Below are 19,259 nucleotides of genomic sequence, written 5' to 3'. Positions count from 1 at the left end.
TTGTCCTCCACCAGTTTTAAGTCTGAGGCAGAAGCAGTGAGATTCCCAGCATGATAACACAGCTGACATTTAACCCCCCCCCCTTTGGCATTTGAGAGTGGTTTTGCTTGGATGTAGATGCTGAACGGGCGTGTCCAAGCTGACATGGAGCCTTCTGCCTCTCAGGTTGCAGTGTTGCTGATGGACACGCAGGGGACCTTTGACAGCCAGTCCACCCTGCGGGATTCAGCCACCGTGTTTGCCCTTAGCACAATGATCAGCTCGATACAGGTAAGAAGGGGGATGTCTCCGGGCATCACTTCCTAAAAGGCGGTGGCAAAAACCCTGTAGCTTGGCACCAGCCTAACACAGCAGTTAGCCAGGGCCTTTGGTGGGAGAGGCAAAGGCCATCACGTTGGCTGCACTGAGTGCAGGATTCACACATGACTGCCATCACAGGGAACAGTCTCATCTCCTCATCTCACAGCAAGCGCAAGGCCAGCAGCAGATGCAGCCCTTTGCTTTCAGCTACCAAAGAGGAAAGAACCTTGGTCTGGGGAACTGGGTGTCCTTTTGTCTCAATGCTGCTGGAGAAACCTCTGGGCTGGAGGTGTTCACACACCAGTAACCACATGGACTGTTTGTTAGGGCTTCCCTTCCTGACAGCTGGCGTTTGCTCTTGGAGGACAGTGTGAATGGGAGGGAGGCTGTGTCTTGGTTCAGAGCTCAGCACATCATAAAAATGGAGAAGGAACATTATATGCACCTGACAGGCTTTCAGGCTGGGACATGACAGCCCCTGGTGCTCCCATGGGGAGTGTTTTGCTGCACAGGGAGCAGCAGTGCCTGCCTGTCTGACAGTGTGAGTCTGTCCAGCCGTACAGCTGTGCTTGGGGCCTGTCTTGTACCGGCACCACAGGCTAGCTGGGACTTTGGCTGTGTCCCCATGGTAATGTCGTAGGCTTTAACCATACCGACCCGCATGTTGGCCCAAAGGACAGGCTGTTCTGAGTGCTCTGAAGCTTTTGTTTTTAAATGCAGGTTTATAACTTGTCCCAGAATGTGCAGGAGGATGATCTGCAGCACTTGCAGGTAAGACCCTTGTTTCTGCTGCTCCACGGCACTGGTGTGCCTGGATTACGTTCTGTGCTTGCCAGTTGTGTTGCTCTGGAAAGGCAGTTTTACATTTGGGGCCATAAAAGGGTTTTTCAGTTCTCCAATGCTTATATTCATTCATGGGTGTGGAGGATCAGTCACTTGGGTTGAAACCTGTCTTGCCTATGCTCTTGTAGTGTGGTGTGGGTCCTTTGGCAGGGCAGTCAGTGGGAGACTCGCCAGGAGGGACTGTTCGTGTCTCTGGGATGTGTGCCTTCCTCAAGGCTGATCACCTGCGGAGCTGGAAATGGCCCATGGCTGTGCTTTGTGCTGCAGTGGGTGGCTGGAGGGCACAGAGAGGCTGAAAGAACCAATGCTGTTGAGACAAAAGTGGCTGAGAGAGGAGGTGGTGATGGTCTTCAGCAGTGTATGAGGCCACTGCAAAGTGGAGGGCAGCATCCCTTCTTATGTCGAGAGTGCACAGGACCAGTTGTCACGGGTGGTGCTGCAGTCAGAGAGGGTTAAGTTGACTTTCTAATGGTGAGGTTAGAGAAGCATCAAACAGACTGTGTAGGGAGTACCCATCACAGGTCTGCCAGGAACAGTCTGGATACAGCTCACGCTGTATATCCTTCCATGGGATTATACTGGGGTTCCCCAGGGAGGAGAGACCCATTAGAGGCTGGGACTGACCCGTGGGGCTGGAATCACGCAGTGTCTTGCAGCAAGGGGCTAAAGTGACTGGTAATAGGGAGGGATCCAGGGTGGGTTAACCTTGTATTGGCTGTACTCCTGCTGCTGTGAGTGTCCATCCAGCGCTCCATGAGCAGGGGCAGTAAAAGTGATCGTTTGACGTAGGTGATAGGGAAGCTGAAGGCTGAAGTTGCACTATACATGCTGTAGGATGGGATCTCTGGGTTATTAGGAGAAGCCCAAAGAAACTGGGTAGCTGTTTATAAGCCTGGATATTGACATCTGGTACTGGCTCAATACAGGTGACCCCTAAGGGTAGTTGCAGCCCTGACTGTTGAAGACAAGCAGCTAATTGGATTTTTGTGGCACACATGTCCTGCCCTTTTCCTGGTATTACCTCTAGCTTTCTCTCCTATTTAGGTGGTTGATTGATTGGTTAGGTAGGTTCTTCCAGGATCTTAAGAAAAAGGAAAAAAAAGCAAAAGTCCAGCTGGCAAAATCAGCATTTGAAGAATTTTGTATCATTTCGGTCAGTAAATATTTTTAACAATAACACCTTTTTAACATAGAACTTACCCAATGCAACTCTGATCTTCTGGTTTGGATTTTAAGCCAGTACTGTTTAACATGTTGACCCATTTTTAGGCATCTGTGAAATACATTACTGTGCCTTCAGTTAGAAATTACAGTCCAGAGAGACTGGAGAGCCTTCAAATCTTGCTGGGAGGCTGATGTTACAGTCTTTGCACAGTAGGGGTTTGCAGGGAAAGTACTTATTTCTGAATTCATTTCCGCTTCTTGGAGTGTTTAAAGAGAGCGGGGCTCCAACAGTCCCCTGTAGCACGTGAAGTTTCTGGTTGGTATGAAAGCAACAGCAAGCGGCTGATTTGAGCCATTTTTCACAGATTTGGCAGCCAAAAATTCCAGGCTGAGGTATTTCACATGAGGGCTCAGCTTAGTGATTGTCTGTAACAGCTCCGTGTGCCTCTCAGATGTGAACCGAAAGCACACAGCCAGCCAGTTTCTGTTCCTGCTCTGCAAATGGTGCTGTTAGCCCTAAGTCAACAACCATCCCTCGCTGTGGCCCGCAGCTGTCTGCCCGGCTGCACAGACTGACAAGCTAACAGTCCTCTTGTTCTTTGCTTCTCCTTCCAGCTTTTCACTGAGTATGGTCGCCTGGCCATGGAGGAGACGTTCTTGAAACCTTTCCAGGTGAGTCTGAGGGTCCTGGCCAGCACACATCCTCCTCAGCCAGAGGTGGCTTGGCCCCGGGCCGGCTGGCTTCACCACGAGGTGTCACTGCAGTTTGCAGGATGGGAAGGAGGTGGGGATGCCTAGGGACCGGCTCAGCTGTGTGAAGGAAAGGCTTTGTGCTTCCTTGCCCCCAGAGAGGCTTCCAAATACATCCAACGTCCCTCATTCTTCCCTCTCTGAACCCTTGCTGTCCCAAGAGCTCTGTCCTGTCCTGCCAGATGTCCTGCCAGGCTTGGAAAGCAGTCGGGTTTTGCAGCAGGTTTGTCACGTGTCTACCTGGGGACTCGGCCTAGCCTTCACTCTGCGAGGTTTGAACCCGCCTGCCCCAGGAATCCCTGCTCCTGGCAAAATGAAAGGACGAGGATTAGCTCAGAGCTCTTGCAAGTAACAGCAGGGCTGTGGGAAGGCTCGGTTTAAGTGGGGTTTTAACTTCAAATAGGGGACATCTGTTCGCCCTGCTGCTTCCCAACCTGTGAAAACCTGGCATTCAAAAAAGAAAGTGTGTTGGGCAGACAAGAACTTGCTCTGGACACCAGAGCAATGAGCAGCTGGGAGGATGGTGGGCTGTGACAGCCCCTTCCCATAGGAAAGTGAATATGAACAGAAAGAGACAAAGCAGAAGGCAGGGGGGCAGAGGGAGCCCATGACATGGCTGTGGCAGCTCACTAAAGCTCCAGTCCTTTAACAGATCAAGTAACGATTTCATGTGGCTTTGATTATGGCTGCACCGAATCCTGTGCACCTGGGAGGCTGGGAAGGTGGTTGAACAGGTTTTGAAGCTTTTGGGGTCTGGGACCAGGTGTGAGGCAGGGAGCAGGGCCTAAGGGGGTGGAGGGAGCGATGCTGTGGAGTCCCACGTGTTCTCACGCTGCAGTGGAGCTGCGGGGCTCGTTGCATGATCGGGGTGGTAGATAGAAGGAAAACACCTTCTGTGGGGCTCTGGCCTTATCCTGTACAAGTTGTTCCTTTAGCCAGATGTCCTTTGGCAGTCCCAATGGCTTGGTCCAACTCCCAGCTGGCATTCACGGTAGGTTAGGTGGTAGCTGGATGAGGGTTTGTGAGCCTCCCGAAGGGGAAAATAGCAGAGAGCAAAACATGCTGTAAAATGCAAATAGTAGTTGGGAATGGGTTACAGTGTTTTACTTTTGCCTTCAAAAATAAAAAGAGAACTGCCGTCTTCCCCACCATCCTGGAAGGTCTACGGGGTTTATAGGGTGTCTGTGGTCAGGAAGTGGAAATAATAAAATTAAAAGGTAAAAAAATACAACAAATGGACAAATTGAGATTTTGGGGAGCTTTGAGGCTATATGGATTCTGGCGTGGGCAGATGACTGATAAATGATGTGAAAGCTACCAGTAAAAATACGTAGTAGCAAGAGCTAGGAGAAGATTGTAACATGGCACAGAAAAAAGCCAGACATTAAATAAATACTCCTGTTCCTTATTTAAAAGCTATCAGGGTAATGTAGCCAAATATTCCAGCGAAAGTGAAATACTTCCTACTCCATCTGTAAAAAGGAGGCTGTAAGGGGAAACTTTTAAATATGCTTAAGTCATTAGGACTGGATAATAGGCTCTGATTTTACCAAAGACCGTAATTGCTGCCAGGTCACACAGATATGTGGGTAGCTGGTCTTGTCAAACAATCCCATTAACAATTTTTAAAAGACCAAGAGTTCAGTTGATAAAGGTAACTATCACCATGATACATTGCCTTCTGTAAGCTTTATCTCCCTACGATGCTGATTAAAAGCAAGTGAACAACATACGAAGTCAGCATTGTCTTTTTTAATCCATTTACAATGGATTAAAAACTCATTAACTGATAGATGACAGAGTGCATTGAACTAATTTTAATAGGGAATCATCATCCTTCAGAAGTGTTTCCTTGGGGCCCCCCCCAGGGTCTCCCTGGTTCCTTGTCATCTTCATTAACGATCGGGGGAAAAATATCAAACGACTGGTGGTAACCCTTGTGGATGTGATAAAATCTGGTAGAAGGATCAATGGCGATGTGTCCAGGTCAGCAATGGAGTTCTCCTGTCCACATCGCAAAGTGGGCTTGTTCCTGCAAAGCAGTTTCTAAAGGCAGCCAAGCGTTTTGATGAGGAAGCAGGAGAAGGGAGATGGTAAATGAACTACTTTTCCAGTGGGGAGGACGTGGCAGCGTGCAGCTCCATGTCTGCAGCTGAGGCTGGACGAAGACTAGCAATGAGGAACGCGCTGTTAGCGAGGGGGCAATTTAATGGTTAGGGCGGCTTAATGAGAGATGCAGGGGCTTCTCTGGTAGCTGCAGGCTTTAAACCAAGACAGTTCTCTTTGCAGAAGAGAGTCTACAGCCTGTGTTTCTTGGGTGAAGTTCCAGGCCTGTAAGTCAAACAAGCTGAACCTCTTTTGTCCTTAAATATACAAATCTGCAAAGGAGGCTTTGGAAACCAGCTCCTGTAGGAAAATGCTGCCAAGCAGGGAGAGCACCGAAAGTGTCCATAGCGAGGCAGTTGCATTGATCCTGCTGGAAGGGAAGTAATATTTGGCAGTGGAAAATTAACATTGCCCTTTGGCTCCCTCCTCTCCTCGGTGTGTCCTCACACTTGCGCTGAAGCATAATGGCCTGCGCCGCCCCATGTGCCCTCGCCAGGTGCCAGTTGTGGTCGTGATGCCTTCGCAAAGGCTGCACATGGTACCTGGCAGTTTGCTGAGCTGGAGGGGCTGAGCATGGGCATGAGGCGTGGTGAAGGCAGCACGGCTGGAACAATTTTGGTTAAGAAGAAGGAAAATAATTCCTGAGTCAAACAGCGCAAGACATGCATGATATGTTTGTGGAAAAGTCCTAAACATGGACATGTCTCCTAAGCATCTCACAGTCTTAGAACAGCGTGTCCTGTAACAGCTAACTGGGTGCAGTTGCTGTGGCTTGTCATGCAGTTAGGAATGGCCAACTCACTCTTCTCTATTTTTTTTTCCTTTTCCTGATGTTTTATAGAAGAGAGATAAGGAGGGGAAATATTTTCCCTCCCTCCCCTAAATCTTTTTTCTAAACATAGACAATTTTTAGGGAAATTCCAGTGAAACGCATTCCACTTGCTGACCTGCTTATTCATGTGCATGAGAGAAACCCTGGCAGCCCTGACAGGCCCCCTTGGCCTTTGGCGTTCAGGGCTTCCCCCTCCAAACCATGTATTTGCTATATGGGACACAGGTTTCTTGCACAGATGAGACACTGGAGACAGGATTTTTTCTGAAAACTTTTTTTTTTAAAACATTAAAAGTTTGCCATACTGGTATTTATTTATTTATTGCATAGGAGCTTTGAATGCCTCAATAAAGATTACAAAAGCCAGTAATTTCTTATTCAGCCTCGTAATCCTGCATCTGCTTCTCATTAAAAGTCTGTCTGGAAGGCTGCCCGGTGAAAAAGGCTGAAAAAATGAGCCTGTAAAATTCCCATAGGATGGAACTAAATGTGGCTGGAATTAGGGAGCTCATTGCCTTTTGTCCTGGTTAGCAAAAATCTCTTTCTTGTTTTGCAGTTTAAATAATTGATGCTATTCTTCAAGCTAGGGAATCGAACTGCCGCCCAGCAAACCCATACAGCAGTCCAGGGTTTGTTTCCCCCTTTTCCCCATGGTAGGACACAGCCGCATGTGCAGCGAGCCTGCGTGGTCTCAGCACCACGCTGGGATGGCCCTGCACAGAGGGGTATTTCCACCAGTAAAGGTATGAGTTGCTGCTGGAGCTGGGTAGAGTCTCAGGGCCAGGTCTTGTTGCGGCATGACGGTGGGGACGAGGGTGCTGGCGAGGGGGTCCCGCAATCACTGCAGGCTCTGACAGCTGAGTGTGGTCAGCCGCTGCGAGCAGTGGCAGTGGGGAAGGAGGCCCAGAACTGCCTTGTGAACCCCTTTTTGATAACATACAGCAGAGTTACGCGTCTCACGTAGCCACTCCTCGTCCTGCGATGAGCAGCAAACAGCAGAGCAACAGATGAGTCTCTCCGAGCTAGAGCAGCTGGTGACTTGGCCTCAGGGCAGGGGCGTCATGGTGTGGCACTGACCCCACTGTGTTTCTGTGTCTTCTAGTCCCTTATATTCCTTGTTCGTGACTGGAGCTTCCCCTATGAATTTTCCTACGGATCTGATGGTGGTGCAAGATTTTTGGAGAAGCGGCTGAAGGTGCGTTCTTCCTGACCGGGCTTTGTTTAATGAGCAGTGCTAGCCTGGGTGTACGCTCGTGGGTGATGGAGGGCAAAGAGGCAAATCTGGCTTGTGAGCCAGGGATGATACGCTGCCATCACCTGTGCGGATGGAGAGCACGCAGGGCACGAGGGTGAGACCTTGATCTGGGGGACAGCCGACTCTGGCGAGCGTAATCCTGGGCAGGGAGCAGGGAATGGGGTGCAGAGCACCGGCACCGGTGAGGGTTCAGCTTGGTGGCCACGGTGCTGGCTGTTAGGTGTGACCTGCAGCCTACAGAGATGGTGGTTATGGTCAAACGTTGTGCCTTAAAAATCATAGAAGAGGCATTTTATAAGGCTGAATTTCCTTGTTCAGTGGAGGGCTGAGGCCGTCTGTGCTAGGCTTCTGCCCAAGCCCAGGCTCTCTGGGGCTTCTCTTGCTGGAAGCAGCTGGGAGAGGCGTTAGAGGTGGGAGTCAGCAGATTCCCTAGAGACCAGGGATGATGTTTTAGTAATAGGTAGTTGTACAGTAAAACTCATGGGCAAGGGCTCCACTGGGATTAATCAGGAAATACATGGGTGATTTGGTAGTGGAGAGACCTAATTAAAGGGGAGACAAGAAAGGCCCTAGTGGGAAATCCCAAATGCTTTTCTGTTCCAGTCATACATGGACATGCACATTTTCAAAATGATAATAACATGCCCAGGGCGTGTGGTCAGAGATATGCTAGTTCCTTGGTTGTTGGAGGAGCCTTGTCTTTGTCCTCATGAGGGATGTCCTTGGCTTGCTCTTCCCGCTGCAAGCAGCCATAGTGTGGGGTGCCCCGTGCTCCTGCCAGCACTGCTGGCCCAGCATTACCGGTGTCCTCATCAGAAGAAAACCCCCTGATCCCAAACTGGTCTCTCGCAGGTCTCGGGAAATCAGCATGAAGAGCTGCAGAATGTCAGAAAGCACATCCATTCCTGCTTCACCAAAATCTCCTGCTTCCTCTTACCTCACCCGGGCCTGAAAGTCGCCACCAACCCTAATTTCGATGGAAAACTGAAAGGTACGAAGGCAAAGGTCTGTTATTTAAGTGGATACCTTAGATGCCCTGGAAGACTGTCCTGCTGATTCCTGAAACCTCTATAAGTGTTTTCCATGAAGAAACTTCTGGGAGAGGAGTTGGATCCTCCTCCCAGTGACATACACACGCTCCGTTCATTCTTCCAAGTCCAGCAGCTGCCTGTTTGTTGCAGGATGCTTTTAACCTAAGACAGAGGTGGAGGCCAAAAAGGACTCAGAGCCGCTGGCAGTTTGCACTGTCAGGACAGATGGCCGATAGGCATCTGGGGAAGGGCAGGGCTGAGATAGGAAGTTTATGGACACGGCGTTAAGCCTGTAATTAACCAATTATGCCTCACTTGCAGTTCAGCACAGATGCAGAGCAGTGAGGACTGGTTGCTGGAAGGCAGGCTGGTGCTTGTGGAGGGTGGAAGGCTGGTTACACGTGCTCTCAAGGGAATGTTCTTTCACTTTGAAAAGATTTCCAAGGAGTATTTAATCTTCCTGATTTATCTGATCAGTGGTTTCCCTACAGGGCAGACTTAGTTCAACAGGTAAAACAAAAAGGGGAAGGATGAAAAGCCATGGTGAGATTCTCCACCCTCAAAGGAGCCACATGCTGTGGATTTTTTTTAGTTGTTTGTTGTGAACCAGCTGCTTACCAGCATCGCTGGTTACAGGCTGCTTGCAATCTTAGCCATAAAGTGGCCCGTTAGTCACGTAAAATAAATCAGCAGACAGAAAACTGTTACTTTTTCTCTGGTTTTGTCTGGCTAGTGATAAGACTTGTTCTTCTGGCAAACTCCATGCTAACCAGCGAGCAGGACAGCGAGGCAGCGGTGGGGAGGTGTGCTGGTGGAAACTGAGCTGATCTCTGTTAGTTCCCCCCTTAATTTCAGGTGCTGAGCAGTCCTGAACAAGGGGTGTGTGCAGAACTGGTACAGGAGTTAGCAGCAGCTTCTTGACACCATTTTCTTGTTCCCTCAGAGCTGTACTCAGCTTTTTGTGCTCTGATGGAAGAAATGTGGGGAAACTTCCCCTCTCTCCTTACCTTCCAAATGCCTGGATGTTGTGTTGGGTTTTTTTTCTGTCTCCAGTCAGAGATTTAATTTAATTTAATGGCTGGTTTAATATAAATGGCAGGATGTCAGACATTATGAAGCCACAAGAATGACTGCTGGGAGATGAGTCTGCCTCTGCTGAAGTGCCACAAGCAGCCCATGGACTCCTGAAACAGCGCCATGTGCCAGCTCTGTGCTTTGGCAAAGGGGACGGGCTGGTAGGAGCAGAGATTGTGCCTGTTCCTGGTACCTGCGCCGAGGGGTGGCCAATGGTGCAATGTAAACGCACAGTCACTTGCAGGAGTCCTTAGTGTACCTGTACCAAGCGCCTCATGGTTTGCAGAAGCTTTAAAATGCTTGGCAAAGAGAATTTCACATATGGGTTCGTAGATGACCAAGAACTGTTGGCACAGGAGGTGGCAGGGCTGAGAGCCAGAGAGCCAAAGCCCTGGCAGAAGATTTCCACTACGGGGGCTGTGGAGCAGAGCAAAGGGAAGACACAGCATATGTCTGTGCCCTGTACACTAAAGGTCATGGTTTGCAAAGAGTGTATGTGTCTAGGCAAGAAGATGCTGCTCTCAGGCTATCAGCGATGTGTGCACATTACCAGCAAAAGCAGGTTTCTTTTCCCCTGCAGTCACGTTTGTGTTTGCACAAGTATTTTTGAAGCCATGAAGCTGGTTTGTGGATATATGCACAGCTGTATATTCTGTCTGTGGGTAAAGTAACAACTTAACTGGGGCCACAATCATTTCTGAGTGCTCACTTCACTAAATTATAGGGTGCCTGAGCCTCTGGCGTGACTCTCCTGCTGTTGTTTCATGTGAGTGCACACCGAAGCGCGAGTCTGACCTTGGGCTGGTACTGATGACATTGGTTTTGTTTCCAGAAATAGACGATGAGTTCATCAAGAACTTGAAGATTTTGATTCCTTGGCTTCTTAGTCCCGAGAGCCTGGATGTTAAGGAGATCAATGGAAACCATATCACCTGTCGAGGCCTTGTGGAGTATTTTAAGGTATTGGCTTATTCGTCTGTGGCATGCTCGCACTTTTGGTGTAATTAAAGGGGAAAACAGCAGCAGGCAGGCCAGTACTTGATGGCTGGAGGAAATGTTCTCGGTCTAGCTAATAGCCCTGACTCACATCGCTGCAGAAAGCAAACACCTCACGGTCACGTATTTGACCGCGCAGTAAGCCCAAGAAGTGGGCAGGGCTGTTTTCCTCCCGTGGAGAGCTGAGGACCAGGGGGAGATAGGCTGAGGGCCATATTCCCATTGCCTTTGGAAAAAGCTTATTTTTGTTGTCATGACTACTGGGACATTTTTAACACAAGTGAGTAGTTCTCACCACCTACTCTCCAGGGCTACCTGACTCTGGCTCCTTCTCCTTCACTGAAGGACGGAGGTAGGTGCAAATCCAATGGTAAAGATACTTAGCGTAAGTGGTGGAGTGAGAGTCTTGAGTGAGTGACTGACCCAGGCCACCCAAGGAGTCGACCTCGAGCCATACTCAAGCCGTAGCGTTTTCTGACAGAGCATCCCCTGCTGAAGCCGTCTTGTGCCAGGAACGTCCTCCTCCTCTGTGCTTTTAACATCCTGTTAAAGCTGTGTCTGGAACTGGGTGGGGGTGTTTGCTTGTTGCTCGTGAATGCAGTATTGAATGCGCTGTAATTTTCTGTGCACTGTTTTGCAGGCATACATAAAGATCTACCAAGGGGAAGAATTGCCACACCCAAAGTCAATGCTGCAGGTACGTGAGTGTGAGCTATGAGCTGGTGGGCATTCATGCACTGTAATTGCCATTGATTTCCAGTTAATTGTCAGAGGGGTCCAGCTAGTGCAGCACATTGGGTCTTCTGTGATGTTATTTCAAACGCCTTAGTGCAACCACCCAAGAAACAGCCCTTTTGGAAGTATTTGGCAGTCATGAGTCTGATATAGCTTAGCAATTGTGGCAGCACGGCTTGTGCATCTCGGCTGGACTGTGGTGTTTGTGCACGTAGCGTCAGCCAGCTTAGCTGAAATTATTCCCCTGCAGGTAAACAGCATCGTCTTTGGCTGCGGCGGGACCGCACATGGAGGTGATGTGTCCCCACACACGGGCAGCGGCTGCTGGGCTGCAGCTCTGCTGTCTGAGCCAGGCGGCTTCGCGGGAGGTTGCAGCTGTAGCTGTTTACATATGACTGAGCCTTTTATCTGTTTTCTTGCTGTTTCCCACAGCCGAAGCCAAAGTTGGAGGGTAGGAATCCTCTCTTCATGCAGGCTTTTGCCTGGAGGGACTGAGGAGACTGGACCTGTAAATACGGGATGATCTTACTTGGCATTGGTCAGAGGCTGGGGAGAGTACACTTGGCTAAGACAAAGGAGCTGTTTAATTCTGTGCATGTGCACCAGGGTACCATGCACGTGTCCTGGCTGCATACACGTGTGGACTGTGGGCACCCAGGCAGCCAGTGGCTGCTACTCTCTGCAAACCTGTCTTTCTGCAGCTAAACTTTGTACCCTTTTTACTCTTCTTGCAGGCCACAGCAGAAGCCAACAATTTAGCAGCAGTTGCCACTGCCAAAGACACCTACAGCAGGAGAATGGAAGAGGTAGGTGGTGCTGAGCGCGTCTCTTCACAGCACTCGTGTCTCCTGGCTCTCCTGTCCTCGTGGGGAAACTTCCCTGCCTGGGTTCCTGGTAGAAAACATCCTGCATGGGCTTGGCCAGGACTGGTTACAGTGCTGCACATCCAGGGTCCCAAAAAGAGTCTCACCTGTGTTCTTGGTGGTGGAAAAGGGGCTTACTCGCAGGCTGGAGGAGAGCAATGCCTGGTCAGGGTACCATGGCAGAACAGGGGAGGGTGACTGACAAATGGTCACTGTTTCATCCTATGGCAGCTTTTTGCAGACCACGTGGCCTCTGCTGAATTTGCATCGTCTTCCCAGTGTTCCCCAGCAACCCAAAAATGTGATGTGGTGGGGTGGCAGCGCTGCGTTACCGTGCAACCTGTCCTACGGCTGGTGCTAATTAGGGGATAAAGTCATTATAACTGGCTTTTCACCTATGCCCTGCCCTGTCAGCCCATCTCTCAGCTCTGGCGAGGGGATGGTTGTGATGGTTTAAGGTGAAGCTCAGACCCCAGCCTGTCTCCGGCCACTTCCAGGCACCCACTCGTTCATCAGCATTGGAGATCACTGCCTATTGGCAGGAAAAAGGTATGGAGCTGCGTAACCAAGCTGCCTGTGGTCTGCCCTGGGCCTTAAAACTACTGTGTCCGTACGCTGAAGCAGAAGAAAAATGCCGCAGAGTTTCCAGCACTAGAAAATGCTGGGGTTCAGGGTCCTGCCGGTCAGTGTAGCTCAGCTGTCAGTGTTGCCCGAGATTCTGGCTTAGGCTGCGAGTGAATTGAGTAAGAGCTGTGGGCTGCAGCTTCCCAGTGCAGACACCCACTTCCCCATGTTAACCTGCACCCTGCAGAGCTGTCCCAGATAGACAGCACAGTCGTGGAGGTCTTCCTGCACGATGTAGTGGTCCGTGCCAAACAGGAGCCAGTAGAGCCCTACTTCCAGTGGTTTACACGGCAGAGCGCAGGAGCTGTGGGTGCTGAGGTTTCTGGAGTGACTGGACTGCGTTTTCCATGCAGGTCTGTGGTGGGGACAAACCCTTCCTTGCACCTAGTGACCTCCAGACCAAACACATGGAGCTGAAGGAGGAGGCTGTGAAGCTGTTCCGCGGGGTGAAGAAGATGGGTGGGGAGGAGTTCAGCCGTCGCTACCTCCAGCAGCTGGAGAACGAGATAGATGAGCTCTACATCCAGTACATCAAGCACAACGACAGCAAGAACATCTTCCACGCTGCCCGCACCCCCGCCACGCTCTTCGTGGTCATCTTCATCACTTACGTGATAGCTGGAGTGACCGGCTTCATTGGCTTGGACATCATAGCCAGTCTGTGCAACATGATCATGGGCTTGACACTTATCACACTGTGTACCTGGGCATATATCAGATACTCTGGGGAGTACAGAGAACTGGGCGCAGTAATAGACCAAGTGGCTGCAGCGTTATGGGACCAGGTAGGATAAAGAGCTTTTGATTTAAAAAAAAAAAACCTAGTCAAACAAAAATACCCCACCAAGTTCTTAAGCGCTGAGTTTCCTGGGGCTTTTCCTCCCCTTTAAATGGCGTTTGCATTTAGGGTTGTTAGATGCTCTGCCTGGGTAGATCCAGCTGCTTGAGCTGGTTGTGCTGTGATCAGCGAGAGATGACCTGTGCCCTGTCTTCTTCAGTCAGCAGGACAACGAGTTTTAGGCCATTCCTTAGACCTTCTAGGTGGGGAAAGTGGGGACAGAGGAAATGTTTTCAGATCAGTTTGTGGAGCTGATTGTAAGGGGGAGGTATCGTAGGGAGCGGAGGTGGGTCTGGGTGGGACCGCGCTGTGGTCGTAGCAGTACAAGGTGGGCTGGAGAGCAGGCATGAACTGCAAGGTTGGAGCTGGGAACCACCCCACCCCTTCCCCTGCTCGAGCCCGAGCCTCTGACTCCTGCCCAGTGTGAAAGACAAGCCATGTAGATCCGGGCTGGGGATGAGAAAACTCACAGCAAGCTATTTTGTTCTGCATTTATTTTTTTCCTTCTTGTGTAACCCATCACCAAATGCCTCAGTGGGAGGGGTGCAGCTTTGCCTAGGGTCCCACCGGCGAGGCATTCTCAGAGCCTGTGTGCGTGGCTTTTGTGTGCATTTTGCTGTGTATGTCAAAAAGAACAGACCCGTACATCTCTCCCGGTTCAGGGCAGGGATTTTGGCGCTCCCCGGGTCTGCTGGAGACCGAGGCCAGGTCTTGCCTCTGCCTGTTTGGCACCAGGCCCTGCTTTCCCCATTACAGCCGCGGCTGTGCTGGGTCAGTTGGTCTCACCTGCTCTTTTTAAATTTCTTTTTTCTTTTCCAAACAACATGGGAAGGTCTTGGTTGGGCCGCCATGTCAAAGAGAACACCTCTAAAATCTTAAAAATGGTCACAGTGAGCAACCACCCCCCTGTGCCCTGCTGTGTTGCTCTGTCTGCATTCCAAACGGCACCGTTGCGGCTCCCGGCCCTGGCAGGGTTATCTCACAGCCCACGGCTGCAGTATTTTTAACACTCAGTCCTTCCTGTTTCCCCTTCTGCAGCAGCCCTTTCCTCTCCCCATTGCAGAGCTGCCGGGGAAAGCCCGGACCCTGCAGGCTCCCGCTGCCCCGCTTCGCCCTGGCCAGGGGAGCAGCCCACCGGAACGCAGCCGCAGCTGTGGGCCCGTGTGCCGAAATAACACTTAAAGTGCTGCGATATCTTCCTGCTCCTCCCGAGGCAGAGCCGGGGCGAGCTCATTGTTTGCTCGGCCCTCAGAAGCCACCAGCCGCAGTTGTGGGTTTCATTTCTGTAGTGCTCGGAGGGGGAAAGGGCCGTTCTCAACAGCTTTACCTGCTCCTCCCCTGCTTTTTAACCACCAGCGAGTTCTTTGATCAAGAGTGTGCACATTTGCCTGCTTCCCGTAGCTGTGCAGAGAGCTGCAGCTGGAGTGAAACCTGCAGCTTTGGGGGAAGAACAGGAAGCATTTATTATTCAGTTCCTTCATCCCAGAGCTGGGCAGCGGTGTTGCTCAGCCAGGCTGCCTTTAAAATAAGGTGGCCTGTGAGCAAGAGCAGCCCATTGCCTGCGTCCCAGTGGGTTCATCCGGGCTGCCCTGTCCTCAGCATCCACAGTAAACCCCCCTGCCAGGGTCTGTGCCGCGGCCGTTTGCTTGGGGACCCTTCCTGGGTGCCTTTGGGAGATGCTGGTGTGTTTAAGCCCAGCATTTGCCCATCCCTGTGCACGAACCAGGGAGTGTGGGGGGGGTTAAGCAAGGACAGGATGCAGCCAGCAGGAAGCCAGAGATGCTGCCTGCTTGCAACCTGCCCAGCTGGGGAAAAATAAAGAGGTTAAAGTGCCTGCAGCTGCTCCCCGGTGCCTGGCTGGCCCCGCAGGCTGCCTGGCGCAGCTTTCCAACTGAAGGGAAAGTTTCCCTGAGAAGGAGCTGTGCAGATGGGTGGCACTAGCCCCGCTGCAGGCACTGGGGCTCGGGCGGCGTGACTGCCCGCTGTGGTACACAGGGCTGGTGCCCGAGTGCCCCGGGTGGGCTCAAAGCCCTCGGGGCTCTGTCCCATGTCAGCACTCGGTGTCCTGTGGCAGCAGGACCGGCTGCAGGAGGGGTGGACGGAGCTGTGAGGGGTCTTGCAAGAGGGATAGCCTCTGTGGGCCAAGCCCCCTGGGGAACAGACGACCGTGGTGGCACCAGCAAGCGACTGTGGCCAGAGTCGTGAGCGTCGTGCGCTGCCATGGGCGTGCGTGATACACAGAGATACTTTTTTTTTTGTTTTCTTTTCCTGTCTCCCCCTTTCCCAATGCCTCTCCCCAGGGAAGCACGAATGAGGTAAGTGGCTCTTGTTCTCCGCATGTGGCATCACTTGGCTCCCACAGGCCAGCTGGGCCATGGGCTCCCAGGGAAAAGCATCTCGGACCCCCATGCACGTTTCAGCCGCGTTGCTGCCTTTGGGCTTGCAGAGGGCGGGGGAGCTGCGAGGGCTCTGGGCAGCGCTGGCATCCTGGCCCTGCACCAGGGCACGTCCCGGCGGCTGGGCTCTGGTTGTTCCCTGCGAGCCAGATGCCCGGGGAAGGGGGTGAAACGTGGGCGCTGCGCTCCAGGCGGTGCTGGAAGCCAAGTGGGGGAGAGGTTTGGGTGGGGGCTGCGTTTGTTGTGATGGGGATTTTCATCTTTCTCCCATTGGTTCTCTTTGGGGCTTTTCCTGTCGTGCTGAGAGATCAAACTGAACCACCAGTTTGGTTTGTAGCACCAGCTGTGCAGGTGGCGCGCAGGCAGGGCTCCTGCCCCGGCAGCTGAGCAGCCCCTGTACTTGGCGAGGCCTCTCTGTGCCGCTAGAAGTGCCGTGTGTTGTGTTTTGGGCGAAAACACCCCATACCCCGTTGAGTAAGCCGAATGCAGAGCCTGGGAGGCACATTTATCTCCCCAGCCTCTTCCTGGGGCAGCAGGCTGAGTAGAGCCCCTCACCCATAATGGCATGAGAACTGCACCAAGAGGAGCCGGTCCCTGCCTGGTGCTCGCCGTGCAGACCTGCAGGGAAACCTGGGTCGGCCCCGGCAGCAGCCCTCGCATGCCGGGCGCGTCGTGGCTCCGCTTGCCCGGTGGCACAACACCGAGCTGCTGGCCAGGCCTGCGCCGAGGGCGACTGGGACCTTGTTTAGGCAAAGCCTTGTGAGCATCTAATTAAAACAAACAACAAAAAAAGGCACCCTTACAAGTTGGTATTACTGCGCGCTTATTGTTAATCCTGCATTGTAGCCACGTGCCGGCCCAGGCCTAACAAAAGCCAGCTCCATCTTCTATGATGTCGCCAAAGCCCGACGGCTCCGGCGGTCAGTGTCGGCACGCTTTTCAGCTACTGTGGGGAGTTCCTCTTAAAACTTTCTAAAAAAAGAAAAAGTTGAAGCAGCTCCCACAGGTCCAAAAGAACCTTTCAAAGAAGAACTAGTTAAAAACCATTCCTTCCCGCAGCGGCCAGCGCAGGCCGGCCCTTTCGGTACCTCACTGTGGCACACGTGCTGAGCAGCTGAAAGCTTGCTGACCTCTGGGTCCGTGGGCTTTGCTCTGGCTCGCGCAACAGCAAGTGGCAGAACACGGTCTGTGCTATTGAGGAGCGCTTGAACAAAGCCTGTCATGTAAAAGCCAGCTCTGGGCGACTAGTTAGGCATGAAAAAAAAGCCTCAGAGCACAAAATGCTGCAAGGCCGCTTAGGTAGGATTTGAAAGTGTATTTTCAAGACAGACACTCAGGGAAGCTGCACGAACACACCTCCACCGGGCCACTACATTCCCAACCAGTCCCAAAACCCTGGCAGGCAAAGCCCCACCGCCGTTTCCTGCGGCCCCACTGGGATGTGGTCAGCACTGCCTTGAGCACCCCTGGCGTCTTCTCACCCCGCCTGCTTCATCCAGCACCCACCTGAGGGTGCCATCACGCCGTGAGTGTGCAGTTGCCAGTCTGCCTCTTCCCACCCCGTCCTGAGCTAATCCTGGCTCACCAACAGCCCTCAGGTCCCCAGCAGCAGCCTGGGGGGAGCTTGGTTGCTTCCCTCTCCCCCCACCAAAATGACAAACCCATTTGAAATCGAACCATCAGCGCTGTGACAGCTGTTTTGCCAAAGCCTGTGCAGCCAGACCCTGTATCGTGGCTTCTCCTGTGCCATTTGCCCTCACTATATAAAGCCCACCGCGGGGCAGGGGACAGGGTGGGCTTGCCAGTCACACGTACCAGCAGCTCTTTGGGCTCAGAGCCTCGCCTTGGCCCTGCGCCTGCACCGACGCTGGGTCTGTCTGGGAGACGCAGCTCATGTGCACACCGACCTCAGCTGTGTGGGTACAGGCACCGCAGCCGCTGACGCCGGGGGTTTAGCTGTCGCACTGACACCCCCCCCCGCCCCCCACCCCCCCCCCAACCCCCCCCCACGCCTGGTCATGCTGAGGCTCTGCAGAAACACACAGGTGTTACGCTGTGGTGCTGCTGTTTGTGAAGGCCAGGCTTTTCTGGCAGATGGGAAAAAAGCACCAGGATACAAATGGAAAATGGTAAAGTTAGACGGCAACAAACCAAACCTGCCTTAATCTGCAGAAAAATAAGAGAGCCAAACCAGATACCCATCCCACAGCAAAGCCCTCCGTATGACGCACTCTGTATCTGCCTGGTGGTGTAAAGCAAAACGCTGAGGATGCAGAAATTTAACCTCTATGTGAAACCTGTAGGAAAAAACCTAAGTCCCTTCCTCATACTCCAGGTAGCCCTTAATTAACTCCAACTCGCGAGCGCTCCTCTCATAGCCGAGATGTTTGAAAGATTTGCCAACTCTTGACCTCGATTCCTCTCCCTGTTGGACACTTGACACGATCAAAGCAAAACAAAACGCGCGCCGTGACGGGTTGGAACCTGCGAAAGCACAGCCCGTACGTGCGGAGGGGGACGTGACCATCTGGTCTCTTTTTTTTTCCAGGCTTTGTACAAACTGTACAGCGCGGCGGCGACGCACAGACATTTGTACCACCACGCCTTCCCCGCACAGAAAGCGGAGCCCGCCGAGGGCTCGGAGAGGAAGACCGTGTAAGCCAGGCGCGCTCCCGTCGCTGCATGAACGGGGCGCGGCCGCCTCCTCCCCGGTGCAGTACCCTCGTCCTCGTACCCATCGCACGCTCCCGCCGTGGAACAGGGAGAGCGGAGAACAAGTCACGTGTAAGGTGGTTCGGTGTGTTTGTTCGACGGGAAGCCGTCGGCATGGTTTTCGTTTTGTTAATATGTACATATTGGTACTGCCGCAAATGCAAAGTGCTTTTAATTTGTAATAGCCAGCATACTTCCCAGCTAATTTATGAAGCCTTATTTTCCCTTTAATTAGTTACAAAGTCACTGAAGAACTCATAATTTACATGATACTGCAACTAAAAAATCTTCCAGACCGTAGCTTATTCAAAAGCCAACTTCTTTTCAGACACTTGAACAAGTTGAACATGTAACCAAGTTTTTTCTTCGATTAACTATTTAATTACATAAACATAATAAAGAATGTATTAACTTGCTTTATCGGGAACTGTAAGGGCACTCCTGCTATGGTACATTAACGATCCTGTATGGAAAGCGTACTTTTCTGTTCGTAACCGATGCACAAAGTATCACTTTGTAGATGTATTGGAGAAAGTTTCACTGTATTTCTGTATATATCGCCATTATAGTGCATAGAAAGTGTGTTCAACAGTTCTATTCTTTTATCGTCAGAACTATTAAAGTTTGCTTTCGGTTCCTAAGAGGTTGGTTATACAAGAGGCGGTTATTGGCTAACGAGGCGAGAGCTTCTCCTCTTGGGTTGTTTTTTTAACACTCTTGGTTTCCTTTTGGCCTTCAGA

General features: G+C 51.7%; 1 protein-coding gene across 2 annotated transcripts in view; it reads left to right on the top strand.

The window, feature by feature from the left end:
• ATL1 (atlastin GTPase 1) overlaps positions 1-19,160 on the top strand; it is a 31,660-nt gene extending 12,500 nt beyond the window's left edge. The window contains exons 4-14 of one of the 2 annotated variants that reach the window (XM_075104374.1): positions 166-270; positions 1,021-1,071; positions 2,923-2,979; positions 7,098-7,190; positions 8,103-8,241; positions 10,188-10,315; positions 10,992-11,048; positions 11,821-11,892; positions 12,927-13,358; positions 15,712-15,726; positions 18,356-19,160. In XM_075104374.1, coding sequence (XP_074960475.1) covers positions 166-270; positions 1,021-1,071; positions 2,923-2,979; positions 7,098-7,190; positions 8,103-8,241; positions 10,188-10,315; positions 10,992-11,048; positions 11,821-11,892; positions 12,927-13,358; positions 15,712-15,726; positions 18,356-18,466 — 1,260 coding nt within the window. In that variant the 3' untranslated portion in view covers positions 18,467-19,160. The remainder of the gene's footprint in view (positions 1-165; positions 271-1,020; positions 1,072-2,922; positions 2,980-7,097; positions 7,191-8,102; positions 8,242-10,187; positions 10,316-10,991; positions 11,049-11,820; positions 11,893-12,926; positions 13,359-15,711; positions 15,727-18,355) is intronic. The other variant, XM_075104375.1, reaches the window with a different exon arrangement.
• Positions 19,161-19,259: the final 99 nt, after the last annotated feature.

Source organism: Phalacrocorax aristotelis, chromosome 9 (genome assembly GCF_949628215.1).
Source record: "Phalacrocorax aristotelis chromosome 9, bGulAri2.1, whole genome shotgun sequence".
Taxonomy (NCBI): Eukaryota; Metazoa; Chordata; class Aves; order Suliformes; family Phalacrocoracidae; genus Phalacrocorax; species Phalacrocorax aristotelis.
The sequence above is the reverse complement of the archived record's forward strand: the minus strand, read 5'-3'. Positions and strand labels throughout refer to the sequence as shown.